We start from the raw sequence: 19170 nt of genomic DNA on the forward strand, positions 1-19170 counted from the left end.
CAAATCAGGCATGCCTTCACAATGAACAGTTGGGCCCTGAGGAATGTTGTAGTGCAGAGGGGTTTCGGAGTAAAAGTATATAGTTTCCTGAAAGTGGCGTTACAGTTTTGAGAGTGAAGAAGGCTTTTGGAATTCTGGCATTTATCGGACAGGGTATTGGGTATAGAAGGTAGGGCGTTATATTATAGTTGTACAAGACATTGGAAAGGCTGCACTTAGAGTATAGTTTAAGAGAGAACTGCAGATGCTAGAAAAGTCAAAGGTAGATAAAAATGCTAGAGAAACACAGCGGATGAGGCAGCATCTATGGAGCGAAGGAATAAACGATGTTTTGGGTCGAGACCCTTCAAACTAATGTGGGGGTGGGTGGGAAAAAAAGAAAGGAAGAGGCAGAGACGGTAGACTGTGGGAGAGCTAGGGAGGGGAAGGAGGAAGACAGCAACAACTACCTGAAATTGGAGGTCAATGTTCATACCACTGGGGTGTAAACTACCCAAGCAAAATATGAGGTGGGACTCACTCTGGCCATGGAGAAAGCCCAGGACAGAAAGGTTGGATTCAGAATGGGAGGGGGAGTTGAAGTGCTGAGTCACCGGGAGATCAGGTTGGTTATTGCGAACTGAGCGGAGGTGATGGGGGAAGCGATTGCCAAGCCTGCGCTTGGCCTCACCGATGTAGAACAGTTGGCACCTCGAACAGCGGATGCAATAGATGAGGTTGGAGGAGGTGCAGGTGAACCTCTGCCTCGCCTGGAAAGACTGCTTGGGTCCTTGGATGGAATCGAGGTGGGAGGTAAAGCGACAAGTGTAGCATTTCCTGCGGTTGCAAGAGAAAGTACCTGGAGAGGGGGTGGTTTGGGTGGGAAGGGACGAATTGACCAGGGAGTTATGGAGGGAGTGGTCTCTGCGGAAAGTCAAAAGGGGAGGAGATGGGAAGATGTGGCCAGTGGTGGGATCCCGTTGGAGGTGGCGAAAATGTCTGAGGATTACCTGTTCTATGTGACGGCTGGTAGGGTGGAAGGTGAGGACAAGGGGGACTCTGTCCTTGTTACGAGTGGGGGGATGGGCAGTGAGAGCGGAGCTACGGGATATAGAGGAGACCCTGGTGAGAGCCTCATCTATAGTAGATGGGGAACCCCCGTTCCCTAAAGAATGAGGACATCTCCGATGCCCTGGTTTGGAACACCTCATCCTGGGTGCAGATGCGGCGTAGACGGAGGAATTGGGAGTAGGGGATAGAGCCCTTGGAAGAAGCAGGGTGGGACGAAGTGTAGTCCAGATAGCCATGGGAGTCAGTGGGTTTGTAGTAGATGTTGGTCAGTAGTCTGTTATCTGCGATGGAGATAGTGAGGTCTAGAAACGGTAGGGAGATGTCCGAAATGGTCCAGGTGAATTTGAGTGCCGGATGGAAGTTAGTGGTGAAATGAATGAAGTCAGTGAGTTCTGCATGGGTGCAGGAAGTAGCACCAATTCAGTTGTCAATGTAGCGGAGGTAGAATTCAGGGATAATGCCACCGTATGCCGCGAACAAGGATTGTTCGACATACCCTACAAAGAGGCAGGCATAGCTGGGGTCCATGCGCGTGCCTTGGATTTGGGGGAAATGGGAGGAGTCAAAGGAAAGGTTGTTGGAGTATAGTGTTCAGTTTTGGTCACCCTGCAGCAGGAATGAAGCCATTAAGCCAGAAAGAGTGCAGAAAAGATTTACAAGAATGTTGCCACGACTCGCAGGTTGATCAGACAAAGATTTTATTTATTTGAGCGTAGGAGTGATCTTAAAATCTTGATGGGAATAGATAGGCTCGATGCACAGACTCCAGATGTGAGAATCTTGAGCAAATAACAAAGTATTGGAGAAACTCAGCCAGTCTGGCTGCATCTGTGGAGAAATTTAACAGACAACTATTTGGGTCAAGGTCATTCCTCAGACGGCACAAAGTCTTATTCCCCGGAGTAGAGATTCAAGAACTAGAGGGCAATAGTTTAAGGTGAAAGGGGAATGATTTTATATGAATTATTTGGTAAGCTGCATTAGCCTCAGAAATTTATGTTCATTCTTAAAATATGTTTGCAAATTATTAAGGTACAGACTTATTAAAGTTTATTATGACCCTTTCAAGATAATTTTCATTTGTTTAATTTAAATTTGATTGCTCTTGTTTTTCCAGATACAAAGCATCTACAGGAGGGTAAAGTTTTCAGGGAGATGGATACAAAGGAACAGAGTAAGGAACATGGTGGGGGTGTAGTGAAACAGGAAGGGAAAGAAAAGGATTGTGAAATTATTCCTGAAAAGAAAAGAACTCACAGTGAAACTGAACCCAACTCAGAAGTCAGCAAAATCTCTAGTGAGAAAAGTTCAAAAGAAAAAGCTTTGAGAAACAGAAGTTCGTCCAGCAGTAGCAGCGGGAGTAGCAGCACCAGTGGCAGTACCAGCAGCAGCAGTAGGTCAAGGAGCTCCACGTCCAGCAGTAGTACTGAAAGCAGTAGTAGCTCCACCTATTCTTTTTCACCAAAGAGAAAGAAAAAGTGGAGCCATAGCAGATCGCCCTCCCACAAGACTAGGCGTCGCAGTAGAAGTCAAAGTTACTCCCGCCCACACAGGAGGGAGAGGAGTAGAAGCAGGGATCAGCTCAGGAGAAATAGTCGAAATGGGAGTTGGGAAAAAGAGAGGCATAGACATCGCAGTGGTTCTCGGATTAGGAGAAGTAGGGACAGGCACAGGAGCAGAAGCAAAAGTGATGTTAAGCGTGTCAGTCGCAGTAGGAGCAAAGAAAGACGTAGAAGTCCTGAAATACGTAGGAGTCGTAGTGGAGGTAGAGTGAAACAAAGGGTCAGCAGTAAAGACAGGGACAGGAAAAAGATTAGCAGTGGAAGCACTGAAAGGGTTAGGAAGAGAGAGGAGAAGAAAAAGGATAAAGAAAAGGAGCAGGACAAAAAGAAAGACAAACAAAAAAGTAAGGATAAACAAAAGGACGATAAAGATGGTAGTAAGTCAAGCAGTCAAGATGAAAGTAAGCTAAAACGCAAGAGAGAATCAGAGCGGACTTACTCGCGCAGTGGCTCCAGTAAACTTCCACAACAGTATTCTAGGCAGGATAGCAAGTCCAACAAGAAAAGATCTACAAAGGATGGTAAAAAGCACTCGGACACCGAATCTAGTGCAAGGAGCAGCTCATGTTCTCCGGATAGCAGAGAGAAGAATGCAAAGAAATCAAAACGCAGTCGTTCAAGATCAGTGGAAAAATCTCAAAGGTCTGGTAAGAAGGCAAGCCGCAAACACAAGTCTAAGTCACGATCAAGGTAGTATACATTTTATACAATTTTCCTTTATGTATCTGTAAAGTTGTAAGGCCAGTAATGTTAAAAGACACAAACATATCGGTCTATTTTTATATATAAATATATATATAAATGTATAAACGCATACTTTACATCCTAAAAATATAATTTAAAATACTATATTTTCAATTAGTCTAGCTGGTGGATGAAGTGGGGTCTTGTCTCTTATTAATTAATTTATTTTTCTTTCTTGTGCAGGTCGAGAACACCCAATAATCGTAAGCATTAAGGGGGAAAGTTTTCTGGCATCCTTGCCATGATCAGAAATTCCATGAGTTTTGGAGGATTGTCTCATTATAGAGGCATACTTGACAACTGTGTAGGTGTTTATATGTACATAGGTGTAAATTTTTTCCAAGTGCTGTCTATAGTTCAGTACTTACTTAAGGTTTTATTTGTATTGCATTCTTCAGAGATTATTCACACTGTAAAACAGTTTGCTTTCAGTTGTAATATTTTAACATAAAATTTACACTAACTTTAGTTGGCTGTCAATAAACTTTTCAGGTTGGTTTTGTTACACATTTCCCATTGTTTATTGCTGATATTTATGGCGTTTTAAAAGGTATGTAGATCAAACCTGAAGGATGTTGAAAGAGGATCACTTGAATACAAAGCAGTAATGTCCACCTTTTGCCTACTACACATAAACAAAAACAGTCATCTGGATTCTGAGAGCCTCTAATTAATTCATACCTGTAATCTGTGCATATTTGTTTAAAGCTGTATATTAAATTTCTTCAGATTTCCTCTGTTGCACATCAATATGGTGTTTACTTCTCATTTAAAATAAGTTGAGGGAATAATTAGATGTATCATTTACAGTAGGAATAGTGTAAAATTTCAGGAAAATAATTAACCTCAATTCTGTACCCTTGCAGTATTGCCAGTCACAGTAGCTGCATTTTTTTTGCAAGTCAAGTGTTTATTGAAATTAGATTTGACCCCAATAGTGATACATTATTTTTAGTGAGACAAATGTAGTTTTCACTGCTAGTTTGTCTTTTTTGCAAAAGTGTATACTGTCAATAGCAGTACTGTATCTCCAGGGAAGCAGTATAAATCTGCTTAGAAATTGGTGTTGCACAGAATGGAGTAAATCGGCATAGAGTGTTAAAATTAGTGTTTAATAATGCTTGGAATTTATGCTTCTTGGGAATACTGATTTAGATATTGCACACATTCTTGTTTAAACTGTCCTGTAGGGAGACATTTGATGAAATTAAACTAAGCTTTAGTAATTTTAGGATAAATGCAGGAGTAAAGTCAATGTGTTTTCTAATTCACGGGTGACAAATTTGGGGGGTGGGGAGAGGGGACTGTTTCCAGAATTCATTGACATAATTTCAACCAATTTCTTTGCTCTATTAGTGGAGGGAGGAGTATTAATATCCAACCATCCTTTACGGCAAGATGTCAGAGAGAAATATGAATCATCCATTGTCTTCACTTCAGGCTCATTAGTTACGTTTTTTTGGGGGGGAAATACACTTGTGAAACTGTACCAATTTTTACAGAATGTTTTCAATTAGGCAATTACTCTTTTGCCTTTGGGTACTGTCACCTTTGAAATTATATAACCACATTTCATCCACATTCTTCAAATATAAAACAATATAAGAATGCAGATCTCCCTTGAGTTTTTCCTAATTAATTAATTGATCATTAATATTCTGGTATTATAAAAATAAGAGCAATTGAAGATCCACTGCATCGTTCATTATAATCATATAACAATTACAGCACGGAAACAGGCCATCTCTGCCCTTCTAGTCCGTGCCGAACACTTATTCTCCCCTAGTCCCATCTACCTGCACTCAGACCATAACCCTCCATTTCTTTCCCATCCATATACCTATCCAATTTATTTTTAAATGATAAAATCGAACCTGCCTCCACCACTTCCACTGGAAGCTCATTCCACATAGCTACCACTCTCTGAGTAAAGAAGTTCCCCTTCATGTTACCCCTAAACTTCTGTCCCTTAATTCTCAAATCATGTCTTCTTGTTTAGATAGATAGATAGCCTTTATTGTCATTCAGACCGAAGTCTGAACGAAATTTGAATCTTCCCTACTCTCAATGGAAAAAGCTTATCCACGTCAACTCTGTCTATCCCTCTCATAATTTTAAAGACCTCTATCAAGTCTCCCCTTAACCTTCTGCGCTCCAAAGAATAAAGATCTAACTTGTTTAACCTTTCCCTGTAACTTAGTTGCTGAAACCCAGGCAACATTCTAGTAAATTTCTTCGGTACTCTCTCTATTTTGTTGACATCTTTCCTATAATTTGGCCACCAAAACTGCACACCATACTCCAGAATTGGCCTCACCAATGCCTTGTACAATTTTAACATTACATCCCAATTTCTATACTCAATGCTCTCATTTATAAAGGCCAGCATACCAAAAGCTTTCTTTACCACCCTATCTACATGCGATTCCATCTTCAGGGAACTATGCACAGTTATTCCTAGATCCCTCTGTTCAACTGCATTCCTCAATTCGCTACCATTTACCATGTACGTCCTATTTTGATTTGTCCTGAAAGATGCAGCACCTCACACTTATCAGCATTAAACTCCATCTGCCATCTTTCAGCCCACTTCCAAATGGCCTAAATCTCTCTTGAAAATCTACTTCATTATCCACAACACCACCTATCTTAGTATCATCTGCATACTTACTAATCCAATTTACCGCACCATCATTCAGATCATTGATGTATATGACAAACAACAGTGGACCCAACACAAATCCCTGAGGCACCCCACTAGTCACCGGCATACAACCTGGCAAACAGCCATCCACCATTACTCTCTGGCATCTCCCATTCAGCCACTGTTGAATCCATCTTGCTATTCCACCATTAATACCCAACAATTGAACCTTCTTAACCAACCTTCCATGTGGAACCTTGTCAAAGGCCTTACTGAAGTCCATATTGACAACATCCACCGCTTTACCCTCATCAATTTCCCTAGTAACCTCTTCAAAAAATTCAAGATTAGTCAAACATGACCTTCCAGGCACAAATCCATGTTGACTGTCCCTAATCAGACCCTGTTTATCCAGATGCTTATATATATTATCTCTAAGTATCCTTTCCATTAATTTGCCCACCATTGACGTCAAATTAACACGTCTCTAATTGCTAGGTTTACTCTTAGAACCCTTTTTAAACAATGGAACAACATGCGCAGTACGCAAATCCTCCGGCACCATTCCCGTTTCTACTGACATTTGAAATATTTCTGTCATAGCCCCTGCTATTTCTACACTAACTTCCCTCAATGTCCAAGGGAATATCCTGTCAGGACTTGGAGACTTATCCTCTTTTATATTTTTCAAAAGTGTCAGTACTTCCTCTTCTTTGAATCTCATAGTTTCCATAGCTACACTACTTGTTTCCCTTACCTCACATAATTCAATATCCTTCTTGGTGAATACAGAAGAAAGTAAATTGTTCAATATCTCCCCCATCTCTTTTGGCTCTGCAGATAGCTGTCCACTCTGACTCTCTAATGGACCAATTTTGTGTCTCGTTATCCTTTTGCTATTAATATAGTTGTAGAAACCCTTTGGATTTATTTTCACCTTACTTGCCAAAGCAACCTCATATCTTTTAGCTTTTCTAATTTCTTTCTTAAGATTCTTTTTACATTCTTTATACTCCTCAAGCACCTCATTTACTCCATGCTGCCTATAATTATTGCAGATCTCTCTCTTTTTCCGAACCGTGTCCAATTTCCCTTGAAAACCATGGCTCTTTCCAATTATTACTATTTCCTTTCAACCGAACAGGGACATAAAGATTCGGTACTGTTAAAATCTCACCTTTAAATGTTCTCCATTTCTCTTCTACATCCTTCCCATAAAACAAAATGTTCCAATTCACTCCTTTTAAATCCTTTTGCATCTCATCAAAGTTGGCCTTTCTCCAATCAAAAATCTCAACCCTTGGTCCAGTACTGACCGTCCCTAATCTGAGGAAAGACATTCTTGCCATAGAGGGAGTACAGAGAAGGTTCACCAGACTGATTCCTGGGATGTCAGGACTTTCATATGAAGAAAGACTGGATAGACTCGGCTTGTACTCGCTAGAATACAGAAGATTGAGGGGGGATCTTATAGAAACGTACAAAATTCTTAAGGGGTTAGACAGGCTAGATGCAGGAAGATTATTCCCGATGTTGGGAACGTCCAGAACAAGGGGTCACAGTTTAAGGATAAGGGGGAAATCTTTTAGGACCGAGTTGAGAAAAACATTTTTCACACAGAGAGTGGTGAATCTCTGGAATTCTCTGCCAGTTCAGTTGGCTATATTTAAGAGGGAGTTAGATGTGGCTAAGGGGATCAGGGGGTATGCAGAGAAGGCAGGTACAGGATTCTGAGTTGGATGATCAGCCATGATCATTGAATGGCGATGCGGGCTCGAAGGGCCGAATGGCCTACTCCTGCACCTATTTTCTATGTTTCTCCATAATTATATTGAAACTAATGGTATTGTGATCACTGGACCCGAAGTGCTCCCCAACACATACCTCCGCCACCTGACCTGTCTCATTTCCTAACAGGAGGTTTGGTAGGTTAGTTTTCTAAAATTGGGGGATAAAATTATTATACGGTTAGATTATACCACCCAAGGGGAATATCATAATCATACTTTATTAGCTCAGTATGTTTTGCAAAATACAAGGAATTTGATTTGTCATAGTCATACCAATAAAAAGCAACAAAATACATTTTAACATAAACATCCTCCACAGTGACTCCTCCGCATTCCTCACTGATAGAAGGCGAAAAATAAGTTCAATCTCTTCTCTTCTTTGTTCTCCTGCCGTTGGGGGTCTCGAGCCATCTGTTGATGGGATGATCCTGGCTCCCTTAGCTGGTTGCGGGCCCTCCGTGTCGGGGCGATCAAGCTCCCAAATCGGGGAGATCTCAGCTCCTCTGCACCGGGCGATCAGACTCTGGGTTAGGGCTAGTCGAACCTCCTGCAACTTTGGAGCTTCCCGACATCGGTCTCTACCCGAGACTGCGAGCTCCTCGATGTTAAAATCCGCAGGCCGTGGTTGAAGCGTAGATCCCAGGCAAGGGATCGCAGGCACTGATGATAAGTCCACGTCCCTGCAGTGGGGCTCAAAGTCAGTCTCGAGCAAGGCCGCCCGCTCCATGATGTTAGGCCGCAGAGCGACTGGAAATACGATCCGGAAAACGATAGCATCTCCGGCAATGTAAGAGATTGAAAAAAAAGTTTCCCCCGACCCCCTCCCCCACCCCCCCACATAAAACAACCCAGAGAACATTAACACAAACTTTTTAAAACACTCTAAAAATAACAAAAAAGACAGAGACCGTTGGCAAGGCTGCCATCGAGGTGCTGCTCCTCCAGCTTGACTATGGAACATTATGTATGCAGATAATAGGAATATTTTTCTCATGGTGGAGTTGTTTAAAACAAGCGGGCATTGATTCAAGATGTGAGGAAAAAGGTTTTGAGGGGATCCGTTGGGAATGCTTTGCAAGGAAGAGTGGTAGATATCTGGGACACATTGCCAGGAGGTGGTGGAGGCAGAGATAATCACAGCATTGAAGATGCACCGAGACAGGCACTTGAAAATCAAATGTACAGATTGCTATGGACCTAATATGGATACAACCGCCATGATGAGCTGAAGGTCCCGTTTCTCTGCTGTATGATTCTACGATGCTTTATTTTGGAAATCTTACCTATTTCATAGCTAAATCTCAGGCTGATGTGAAGATCAATGGTGAGAAGAGTACTGATTGAAGGATTTAGGGTGGAATAGAAACTTAGAAAATAGGTGCAGGAGTAGGCCATTCGGCCCTTCGAGCCTGCACCGTCATTCAATATGATCATGGCTGATCATCCACTCAGTATCCTGTACCTGAACGTATGAAGAAGGAACAACTGATGGGATACCAGCATCCAAACACTGCATTTGAGACAAGAGACCTCTGCAATAGTGCATGTAAGGTGAGTTTTCCAACGGACGCATCCAGATTCAGTTTCTCCCCAGCTGTTATCAGGCAACTGAACTATCCTACCAACGACTACAAAGCAGTCCTGAAGTATTAACTACCCCATTGAGTCAGACTCTTTGATCAGACTTTTAATAGATTTATCTTGCACTGAACGTTATTCCCTGTCATGTATCTGTACACTGTGGATGGTGCGTGTAATCATGTATTGTCTTTCTGCTAACTGGTCAGCATGCAACAAATGTTTTTCACTGTACCTCGGTACACGTGACAATAAACTAAACGGGTCTCGACCCGAATCGTCCCATTCCTTCTCTCCCAAGATGCTGCCTGTCCCGCTGAGTTACTCCAGCATTTTGTGTCTAAAATAATGCATGCAAATAATGTACACAACAATTTCCAATTTTCCAAGAATATGTTATTATTAGTCTATTTAAAATCGGTATTTCCCGAATAATTAATTACACGAGGAGTTTTGCCTCGTTTGATTCAATTCAAGTGCTGCGCGTGTAGTTGATGAGCCTTTTACTAAAGCAGCTGGATCGAGCAGCTTGTATTTCCGCCGGACTGTAATCATAGAGGGACTGGTGCCCTAGCAATGGCAACGCATAGGGCGCTGTTGCAACTGCGGATTGCGGGACGTGGCTCGTGCTCCAGGCTCCCGCTCCGGTTTCCAGAGCGTACACTCCGGGCAACGTTCTGGGGCTGGGCGGCGGCGGCGGCCACGGGTCCACGGGCGTCCAGGGAGCGACAGGTCCCGGGAGGCAACGTCTGCAGCTATGCACGGGGTCCGCCTGGCTACGCGGCCGCCAGTCGGTGAGAAATGCTGACCTGACCTGACATGAAATGTGCATGCTTTCCTGCTCGAGAGGCGTTTCTTGAATTATGCCGAGTTTCCAACGCGATTTTGTCAGCGGGACAATTTATTCACGAACTCGCTCACTATAGGTTTCAGCAGCTGCTTTCGTTTTGTAAAAATCCCTTAAAACAATAATCTCTCTCACAGCGCATGAAAAAGGTCATAAGGAGGTGCCAGCAGATAGTATCAAATATACATTTTGAACGTAGAAAAAAATGGCATTGCAGAATATCGAAGGACTCTGCCACATAGGGTGATTTCACGAAAGGTCACTGGAGCGTAGATCCGCACCCACGTGACCGAAAATATTAACTGGGGGACAAGCGTCACTTCCGGTAAATTTTACTCAGATGCAAGCTAAGGAATGGTATAATTGTGAGCTGTTAATTTGACAAAATCAGGACATTTTTTGGCTAATAAATAATGTCCTGATTTTGTCAAAATAACAGCTGACAATTATACCATTCCTTAGCTTGCATCTGAGTAAAATTTATTTCAAGACGCATTTATGATTCACGGATATTTAAATGGTGAATGTAGCTTCAGAAGCGTGTTCATTTTGCATGTTAAAACCCACCAGAGAACCATGGGCGATTTTGCAATTTTACTGAAGGATTTCTAACTTTTAATACTTTTCATCTAACAAATGAATAAAGATAACAAAGTCAATAATGCCTTACTTTTGATGAAATGCAGCGAGCAAACGCGATAATTCCCGATATTTTGGATCTTTAAATCTCCATGAAAAATGTCCGCTAGCACTTCCGCTGTATTTGCCCCTTCAGCTCCCTCTTGTATTTACCTTAGTTTCTATCTTTTTTTTTGGACTGTAAATTTAGGTAGCTGTGCCTCACGGTCACCCCGACTGGCACAGTAAATTGCAGCTCAAAACCTGGCCGTTTTCGATGTTTTTAACGGGTGTGAAAGTGCGTGTTTTCCCATTCACTAACATGTACCGGAAGTGACGCTTGTCCCCCAGTTAAAATTTTCGGTCACGTGGGTGCGGATCTACGCTCCAGTGACCTTTCGTGAAATCACCCTATAGGTGAATGTAAATAGTAATATTTTTTGAAGGGGGTTGTTTACAGAGCCCTTCACATTCTTAGGAGACTTTGTTGCATTTTACTGGACTTTGTCTTGAACTAAACTTCCCTTTATCATATATCTGAACTGTTGATGGCTCGATTGTAATCATGTGTTGTCTTTCCGCTGACTGATTAGTACGCAACAAAAGCTTTTCACTGTACCTGTACACGGGTAACAATAAACTAAACTTTCCTTCTGATGGCTTGCCCATTGTTCAATTATTCTTCCTTTTTGTAAGGAAAGTTTACAGCCAATTTGTTGAAGCTGTTGCAGTCATCAAACTAACAGTGAAATAATCTGTTTTAATATATGAATATTGGCTTCAGTAGGTGAAGTGCTTCTGACAGTAAAATATACATTGAATTATGTCACCCCTTTTAAAATCTGACTATACACTTTAACTACATGTGATATTTTTTATTACAAATCTCAAATTGTGGAGTACAGAGGCAAATAAATAAAACATAGAAACATAGAAATTAGGTGCAGGAGTAGGCCATTTGGCCCATCGAGCCTGCACCGCCATTTAATATGATCATGGCTGATCATCCAACTCAGTATCCCGTACCTGCCTTCTCTCCATACCCTCTGATCCCCTTAGCCACAAGGGCCACATCTAACTCACTCTTAAATATAGCCAATGAACTGACCTCGACTACCCTCTGTGGCAGAGAGTTCCAGAGATTCACCACTCTCTGTGTGAAAAAAGTTCTTCTCATCTCGGTTTTAAAGGATTTCCCCCTTATCCTTAAGCTGTGACCCCTTGATGGGTCTTAAATGATGGGTCTTTGTTCCAAACATTATGGAGGGCACTGTAGGTGTTATCTTTCTTGTTAGAAATAGGCATTATCTGGTATTTACCCTTGCCTGAAAGCTGTCCAGGGTTTTGCTGCATGCAGGTGCATACTGCTTGTATCTTGAAGGATTTCAATTGGAAACAAGCATTTCAGTCATCAGTGAACATTGCCACCTGACCTTTTGATGAATGGCAGGTTAATGATGTAGCAGCTAATATGGTCAATATTAGATATGTACATACTGGTTGTCTCCTTTGGTTACTGAACCAACATCCTTACTCTTGTTCTGATATCTCATGGGACAGGTGAGGAGTAGGAAAGGCGAAAGAGGTTTGTAGCATATTGAAGAGTACTGTCCACGGTTATTCTCTTCGATCACTTTGATTACCTGGAAAGTATTTGCTTATTTGAAAGAAAATATTTAACAAATCATCCCAGACATTTATGTTCTTGCTTTATAAAATGTTACTGTTCTTGAGAAATAATGCTTGGTCTAAATGAATGTTTGGCCAGACTAAGCTTGTATTAGTTCATGTCAATTCTTTAGCACACTAATTTTGAAGTGGTATTGATGATTTTGCTACAACAGAAATGACATTTTTAGCAACTCACTTAAATATCAACTTGATTATAGGTAGAAGAGAGAGGGTTGTAGTGGTAGGACAATATTCAGATTAGAAGCTGTGACCAGTAGAGTTCTGCAGAGATCTGTGCATGGACCTCTGCTGCTTGTGATTGTATATAAATGACTTGGATGTAGATGTGTTGGTTAGTAAGTTTGCAGATGAAACCAAGATTGCTGATGTCATAGACTGTGAGGAATGCTGACTAAGTATGCAGCAGAATGCAAATCGGCTACAGAAATGGGTGCATAAATGGCAGATGGATTTTATCTGAGTAAATGTGATGTTTTGCACTTTTGGAGGTTAAATACAAGAAAAGAAATACAATTAATGGCATTGCCATTAGCATTCTCTTCTTCTTATCGAGTCCACACACAAGATTAGAAGTTGTTCAGCCAGAGCTGAACACACTTCTCGGCATCTGCACAATGGTGTCTGTCTTGCACTTCTTGTGCGTGGTGGTGGAAAGATTGGTTGAAACAGGGCCGCGACGTGAACGCTCTTTCCTTGACCCCGCCATTAGCATTGATGTTATGAGAGATATTGGGGTTCAAGTCCATAACTCTTTGAAAGTAGCAACAAGTAGATAGAGTGGTAAATAAGGCACATTGTATGTTTGCTTTCAGGGTATGGAGTATAAGAGTCAGAGAGTCATGATGCAGCTGTATAGGACTTTGTTTAGGCCACATTTGGAGTATCACATGCAATTCTGGTCACCCCATTATAGGAAGGATGTGGAGACTTTGGAAAGGGTACAGATGAGGTTTACCAGAATGCTGCCAAGTTTAGGGAGCAACAGCTTCAGAGAAAGGTTGGACAGACAGATTAATTTCTTTGTAATACTGCATGTTTTGGGAAGATCTGATAGAATTATATGAAGTTATGAGATGGGTTAGTCAATCAGAACCTTCTTTCCCAGGATGGAACAATCAAATCCTAGGAAAGAGTTTACTCCACTCGAAGCTTTCAGGTTAGTGGAGTAAACTTTAATGTAGGTGTGCAGGGCAAGTTTTTACAGAGAGGTTGGCGAGTGCCTGGAACGTGCTGATAGTGTTGGTGGTTGAGGTAGATATAAAAGTGGAATTTAAAAGACTGTTGGATAGGGATGTGGCTATACAGTGAATGGAGGGATGTGGATTATGTGCAGGGAGATAAGAGATGGTCATGGCATCAGGTTCAGCACTAATATTGTGGGCCAAAGGGTCTATTCTAATGCTGTATTATTCTATATTCTTGATAGAAAAACCATGCTACACTAAAAGAAAATATGAGGACTATTGTGATGTTTTTCTTTGGTTCATTTAGGAGGTATACCACATCAAAGTCAACTGTGGACCCTGATGAAATGAAGACATTTCAGGCCTTGTCACAAAAATGGTGGGATAGTAATGGTGAATTTGCAGCTCTGCATGCTTTGAATGATCTTCGTGTTCCTTTTATCCGGTAAGGTTCCCATTCACAGCTTCCATTATGATGATTGTGGGAAAGTGTTTGTTGTGAGGCAAATGAAACTTTACACTACTCGTAGTTTACTTAACTTTATTTAAGCTTTAAGAAACTTATTTCTTTAATACATAAACTCAGAAAAGTCTGGCAAACATGGCTGATTCCGCAGGCCTTCCCGCCCGAAATACTTCGCACATGCGCACACTCTGGAAAAGCCCTGCACATGCGCACACTCTGGAAAAGCCCTGCACATGCGCACACTCTAGAAGAGCCCCGCACATGCGCCCACTTCAGTGTTCAAATGTGCTTAATTACTTGTGGCAAAATGTTAAATTGTCATAAAGGTGCTCAATGTACAAGGGCATGGTGCTGCTATTCTTCATGGAGATACGTGAGATATATAAACTCTTTTGTTGATTTATTTATTTGTGAAAATGTTTCATCTGTCATTGTTGTTATTGTTTAATCTTTATTACTCACTATGTATTTCCCCAAATTCCCTATCACCCCTGGCTTTCTCCATTGTAAAGTGATATGATAAATATTTGTTTAACACCTCACTCTTCTGTGTCGCCACACATAGACAACCTCATTGTTTATTAAGGGTCCCTATTCCCACCTTAGCTCTCCATTTCTATATTGTTCCAGGAATTTTCATTCTTTTTACTCTGTAAAACATTAACATCTATTATTGACTATTACCGGCAATTTTATAACCTGTAACTTAGGGCACCTTCATCCATGGGATGAACATATGGTCAGAATTTGGAGCAGCAAACTTAAGACTTTGCATTGTTTATTCCATGTTGAACTTTGAAGATGCTTTCCTGAGAAATATGGATGATTTTGTTTTCTGATCATTTTCTAGCGATACATTATTGACGTTCAGTGAAAAAATGCACTTAGGACATCCCCTTCAAGGTTTCCGGATTTTAGATGTTGGTTGTGGAGGAGGACTACTAAGTGAGGTACAATAAATACCCATGAAAGAAATGAACCAATTTACTGTCTATGTAAAGATTAGAACACATCTTCCTTGTATCAATATAGCACCCATTGAGCACTAGATTGCAATATGACTTTTTTTTTTAATTGATGGAAGTGGCTTAATCCATTAGACTATTTAATATACAGTGTGCATAAAAAATAAAAAATAAATCCCAGGTTACCTACTCCCTCACACCACAGTCCAGGTCTTGTGTGTTTCTCACATTTACTGAAACAAAGGTGAAATAATTTAATCCGAACAGGCTTCTCTGATCTTGAACCTCAAATCTTTAACAATTTGATCTTTTGAGAAATCTCCACTAAGTTAGCTAGAGATTTAGTTAGGAGGTAGTTGATGATTTTACTTTTTATTTCCTTAGCCACTAGGTCGACTTGGAGCAGTGGTGGTTGGAATTGATCCTTTAGAAGATAATATCAGAACAGCAAAACTGCACCAATTATTTGATCCAGTGCTGAAAGGGCAAGTAGAGTACACTGCTTGCTCTCTGGAGGAAATGGCAATGGAGGCAACAAATACATTTGATGCAGTTGTAGCTTCTGAAGTTGTAGAGCATGTTAACAACTTGGAAATATTTATTAAATGTGCTGCACAAGTGTTAAAGGTAAGATGTTTTTGAAAAATAAAAGTGGTTTATTCAGTCATTCATAAACAGTGGTTGTAACCTTTAAGACCAGCACTTTCTGATGAGTGGTGGTGAGAGACTGTTTGGGAGTATACATGCAGTGGGGATAAAATGTAGGACTAGGATTTAGTTTAAATGCATATTTGATACTTTTGCTTCCTGTTTAATAGTGGATTATACTGTAACTAAAGGTATACACAAAATGCTGGAGTAACTCAGCGGGTCAGGCAGCATCTCTGGAGAGATCAAATGGGTGACGTTTTGGGTCGAGACCCTTCCTCAGTTTGAATCTTCCTCAGTCTGAGGAAGGGTCTTGACCTGAAACACCACCCATTCCTTCTCTCCAGAGATGCTGCCTGAACCGCTGAGTTACTCCAGCATTTTGTGTCTACCTTTGATTTAAACCAGCATCTGCAGCTCTTTCCTAAACATACTGTAACTAAATGCAGTTCGTGCTCGGGAGTATAACCCATCATGACACAATTTAGGTGACAGTGCTGTTTAGCTACTGTAAGTGCTGGGAAGTGTACTCTGGACATTTATCTTGCCACTTTTGTCATGAAGTGGAATAGTCAAGATTGCCCTCCTTTATCTTAAGACTGTAATTTCAGGGATAAATAAATATATCCTCAATAGTAAACTGAAAATATTTTGGTTCTGGGGGTATTGTTCACAATACCATAAATAATTATTCAAGGGCACTGTTTATGACTAGAAGGCTATAAAGATCTTGAGCTTTCTTTTAAGAGACAAAAGCAACTAAGATCATGCCTTTGACTAGAGATAACATGTTAATAATATGATTTATTATTAGTGTATTGTGCTATCTCCAGGTACTTGATGCCTGAAATCACTTGCTCTCTTTCAAATAGCCTGAAGGATCACTCTTTATCACAACAATTAACAAAACAATCCTGTCCTATGCAATGGCAATTGTAGCAGCTGAATATGTATTGAGAATTGTACCAAGTGGGACACATGAATGGGAAAAGTTCATCAGCCCTGAGGAGTTGGAGAAATATCTAGCATCTAGTAAGTACAATGGAACCTAAATGGTAAAGGTGGTGTTATCAGCCTTTCAAAGTGTAAGGGAAAGCAAGGCCTGCTGCTTCACATAATAAATGTAAATCGTCAGTAGCAGAGCAATCTTTTTTTATTTTCTATAGCATGCAAATCACACCATTCTCACTAGATTGGGTGAATGGAAAAACCTCTGGCCCCTACCTCTGATATCAACATCAGTCATTGCCATTTTTTTTTCTTGACTTTCTCCTTCACTTTGATTTGCCCTTCACTTTTATTTGTCCTTCTCTTTGCTTCAAGACAATAATTAACAATATTATGAAATAGCAGAAAGGCAAAAGTGTGTTTGTCTGAAGCTAACCACAGATGAACAATTTTTTTAAGTGCTTTTTCAACATGTTATTAATATGACTAGTATTTGGGAAGTGTTTTGATTCCACCAATAGATGTGAGCGCTAGGTGAACACCTACAATTTGAAGATTCTTAAGAACAATTGGTAATTCGATATACATAAGCATTCAAATGAGCAGTATTTTTGTTTTGTAACACTGAGATAAATGTCCTTCAATTCATCTGGAATAAAGCCTTTTATTCATCAAAGTATTGCAGCCTTTCTCTATGGTACTCTTTTCTCTTTATTCCATGCATTTTGGGGAATTTAGGTTCATTTGGAGATGCATCATGGAAACAGGCCCTTTGGCCCACTGAGTCCATGCTGACCACCACTCACCCATTCACACCAGTTCTAGGTTATCCCACTTTCACATGAGTTGATCTCCCATTGTTGTCCAGTGACACAAACAAGTCATTGATCATTTATGGTTGTGGTATTTCATCCACTATTGTAAGAAAAGTTACATTGACACTCATATTTTATCAGAGGTTCTATATGCCTTCAATTTGTGTCATTAAAGTCATTTGAAAATGCTTTACTTACTTTTCTTTGTGCATTTCAGGTGGACTCACAGTTGAGGCTGTCAACGGAATGCTGTTTAATCCCATATTTGGTACCTGGAGTTGGATTAATGATTGTAGTGTAAATTATGCTCTGCACGCAGTGAAAAGTAAAGTAGCTGAGCAATCAGATTTTGTCTCAGAAAGTAGTAACGGGAAAGATAACGATTCTGACCAATCAGAATCTAGTAGTTGCTCCAAAGACAAATTGTAGAAGGAATAATTTAATTCATTTGTGTCTCAAAAATACTGCTGTGCTAATGTTTCATGATTATCTCCATCATGTATTCAAAACCTTTTCCAAGCTGCATGAAGATATTTTACATTGACAAAAATAGCACAATTTTCTAAATGTAACATATAGATATGTAACGTACAGACTGATATCACTGACGTAAATATACTATACAAATTATTTCTGAAAACTAGTATTTCGGTATGACTTTTGACATGCTTTGTTTCGAACTATATGCTTGAAATCTAGATGACACTTTCAGACTTGTCTTGCTTTTTTGTAATTTCCTCAGTCAATCTAGCCTCTGTCAAAGTCCTTCTCTGCCTCCCATATTTCCAGAACTGCTCTGATTTAACAATGTTGAAATTATGTTTGTATATCAAATTTATCAAGAGTAATATCAAGGTTACAGGATTTTGTTAATCAGGGATTATTTTTACATTAAACAGTGATTTTTAATCTGCTTTTGGCTGTTGATGTGTTCATAATTATGGGGGTTTATGGAGTATTGAGTTCTGTGCATTTACATTTGATAATTTTCAACACTTACCAGTGTTCTGGTAGCTGCAAAATATGATTTCACTATATCATTATAGTGCAATTGCTTGGATTTCCTTTGGTCTTGTGTAGTGCGGCTTTCATCCCTGTAGTTTTTCACATGCAGCCACGAAGGCAGTGAAGTATCAGTGTGAATGTAGAGCAGCTATGACCCAATTCAGATCTGGGATGAAAGGCTTATCCTTGTTCTGGATTCTGTTGGTGTGGGTGAGGCATTCCTAAAACAGAACCAGAAATAATGATGATAACCTAGAAATGAACCAAAAAACTCAGATCTGCATTTTGTATTGATGGCCTTTCATCAAACAGGAAGAAATGAAGTGTCCGGGATGATGGTTACTTTAATCTTTAGACCATATAGTAAGGAAAATTACGTTGGCATGCTTTTTTTGTATCTTATCCATTTAATGGCAGTACTGTTAACATGCACATCTGTGTGTACTTGAAAATCAGCAGTTAACAAAACATCCTGCATTTTCCTTTAAAATGTGTGTGTGTTGAGTTTACAGAGGGAAGCTAAAATGAAACTTGGCAAAAAGACAAGCTGGACTCAAACAAAATATCCTTTTGCAGTCTTGAGGAAAATAATTTACAGGAGAACAGAGAGCAGA

General features: G+C 40.4%; 2 protein-coding genes across 3 annotated transcripts in view; both read left to right on the forward strand.

Moving 5' to 3' along the window:
* The window catches only part of pnisr (PNN interacting serine and arginine rich protein), a 30700-nt gene extending 26594 nt beyond the window's left edge, over positions 1 to 4106 (forward strand). For both annotated transcript variants that reach the window (XM_033021035.1, XM_033021036.1), the window contains 2 exons: positions 2168 to 3302; positions 3540 to 4106. In XM_033021035.1, coding sequence (XP_032876926.1) covers positions 2168 to 3302; positions 3540 to 3570 — 1166 coding nt within the window. In that variant the 3' untranslated portion in view covers positions 3571 to 4106. The remainder of the gene's footprint in view (positions 1 to 2167; positions 3303 to 3539) is intronic.
* A 5820-nt stretch (positions 4107 to 9926) lies between these two features.
* Positions 9927 to 18465, forward strand: coq3 (coenzyme Q3, methyltransferase). The gene is made up of 6 exons (XM_033021038.1): positions 9927 to 10162; positions 14017 to 14154; positions 15026 to 15125; positions 15525 to 15767; positions 16661 to 16820; positions 17769 to 18465. The coding sequence occupies exons 1-6, from the start codon at positions 9945 to 9947 to the stop codon at positions 17978 to 17980; spliced, it is 1071 nt and encodes a 356-aa protein (XP_032876929.1). The 5' UTR covers positions 9927 to 9944; the 3' UTR covers positions 17981 to 18465.
* The last annotated feature ends 705 nt before the right edge of the window (positions 18466 to 19170 follow it).

Source organism: Amblyraja radiata, chromosome 5, assembly GCF_010909765.2.
Source record: "Amblyraja radiata isolate CabotCenter1 chromosome 5, sAmbRad1.1.pri, whole genome shotgun sequence".
NCBI classification, from domain to species: domain Eukaryota; kingdom Metazoa; phylum Chordata; class Chondrichthyes; order Rajiformes; family Rajidae; genus Amblyraja; species Amblyraja radiata.

What these genes read in the sequence shown, in the direction of transcription:
- coq3 (XM_033021038.1), top strand. Translation starts at nt 9,945, where the DNA reads ATGGCAACGCATAGGGCGCTGTTGCAACTGCGGATTGCGGGACGTGGC. An exon ending in CTTCGTGTTCCTTTTATCCG is followed by an intron (nt 14,155 to 15,025) that starts GTAAGGTTCCCA and finishes ATCATTTTCTAG; the next exon opens with CGATACATTATTGACGTTCA. An exon ending in GTGCTGCACAAGTGTTAAAG is followed by an intron (nt 15,768 to 16,660) that starts GTAAGATGTTTT and finishes TCTTTCAAATAG; the next exon opens with CCTGAAGGATCACTCTTTAT.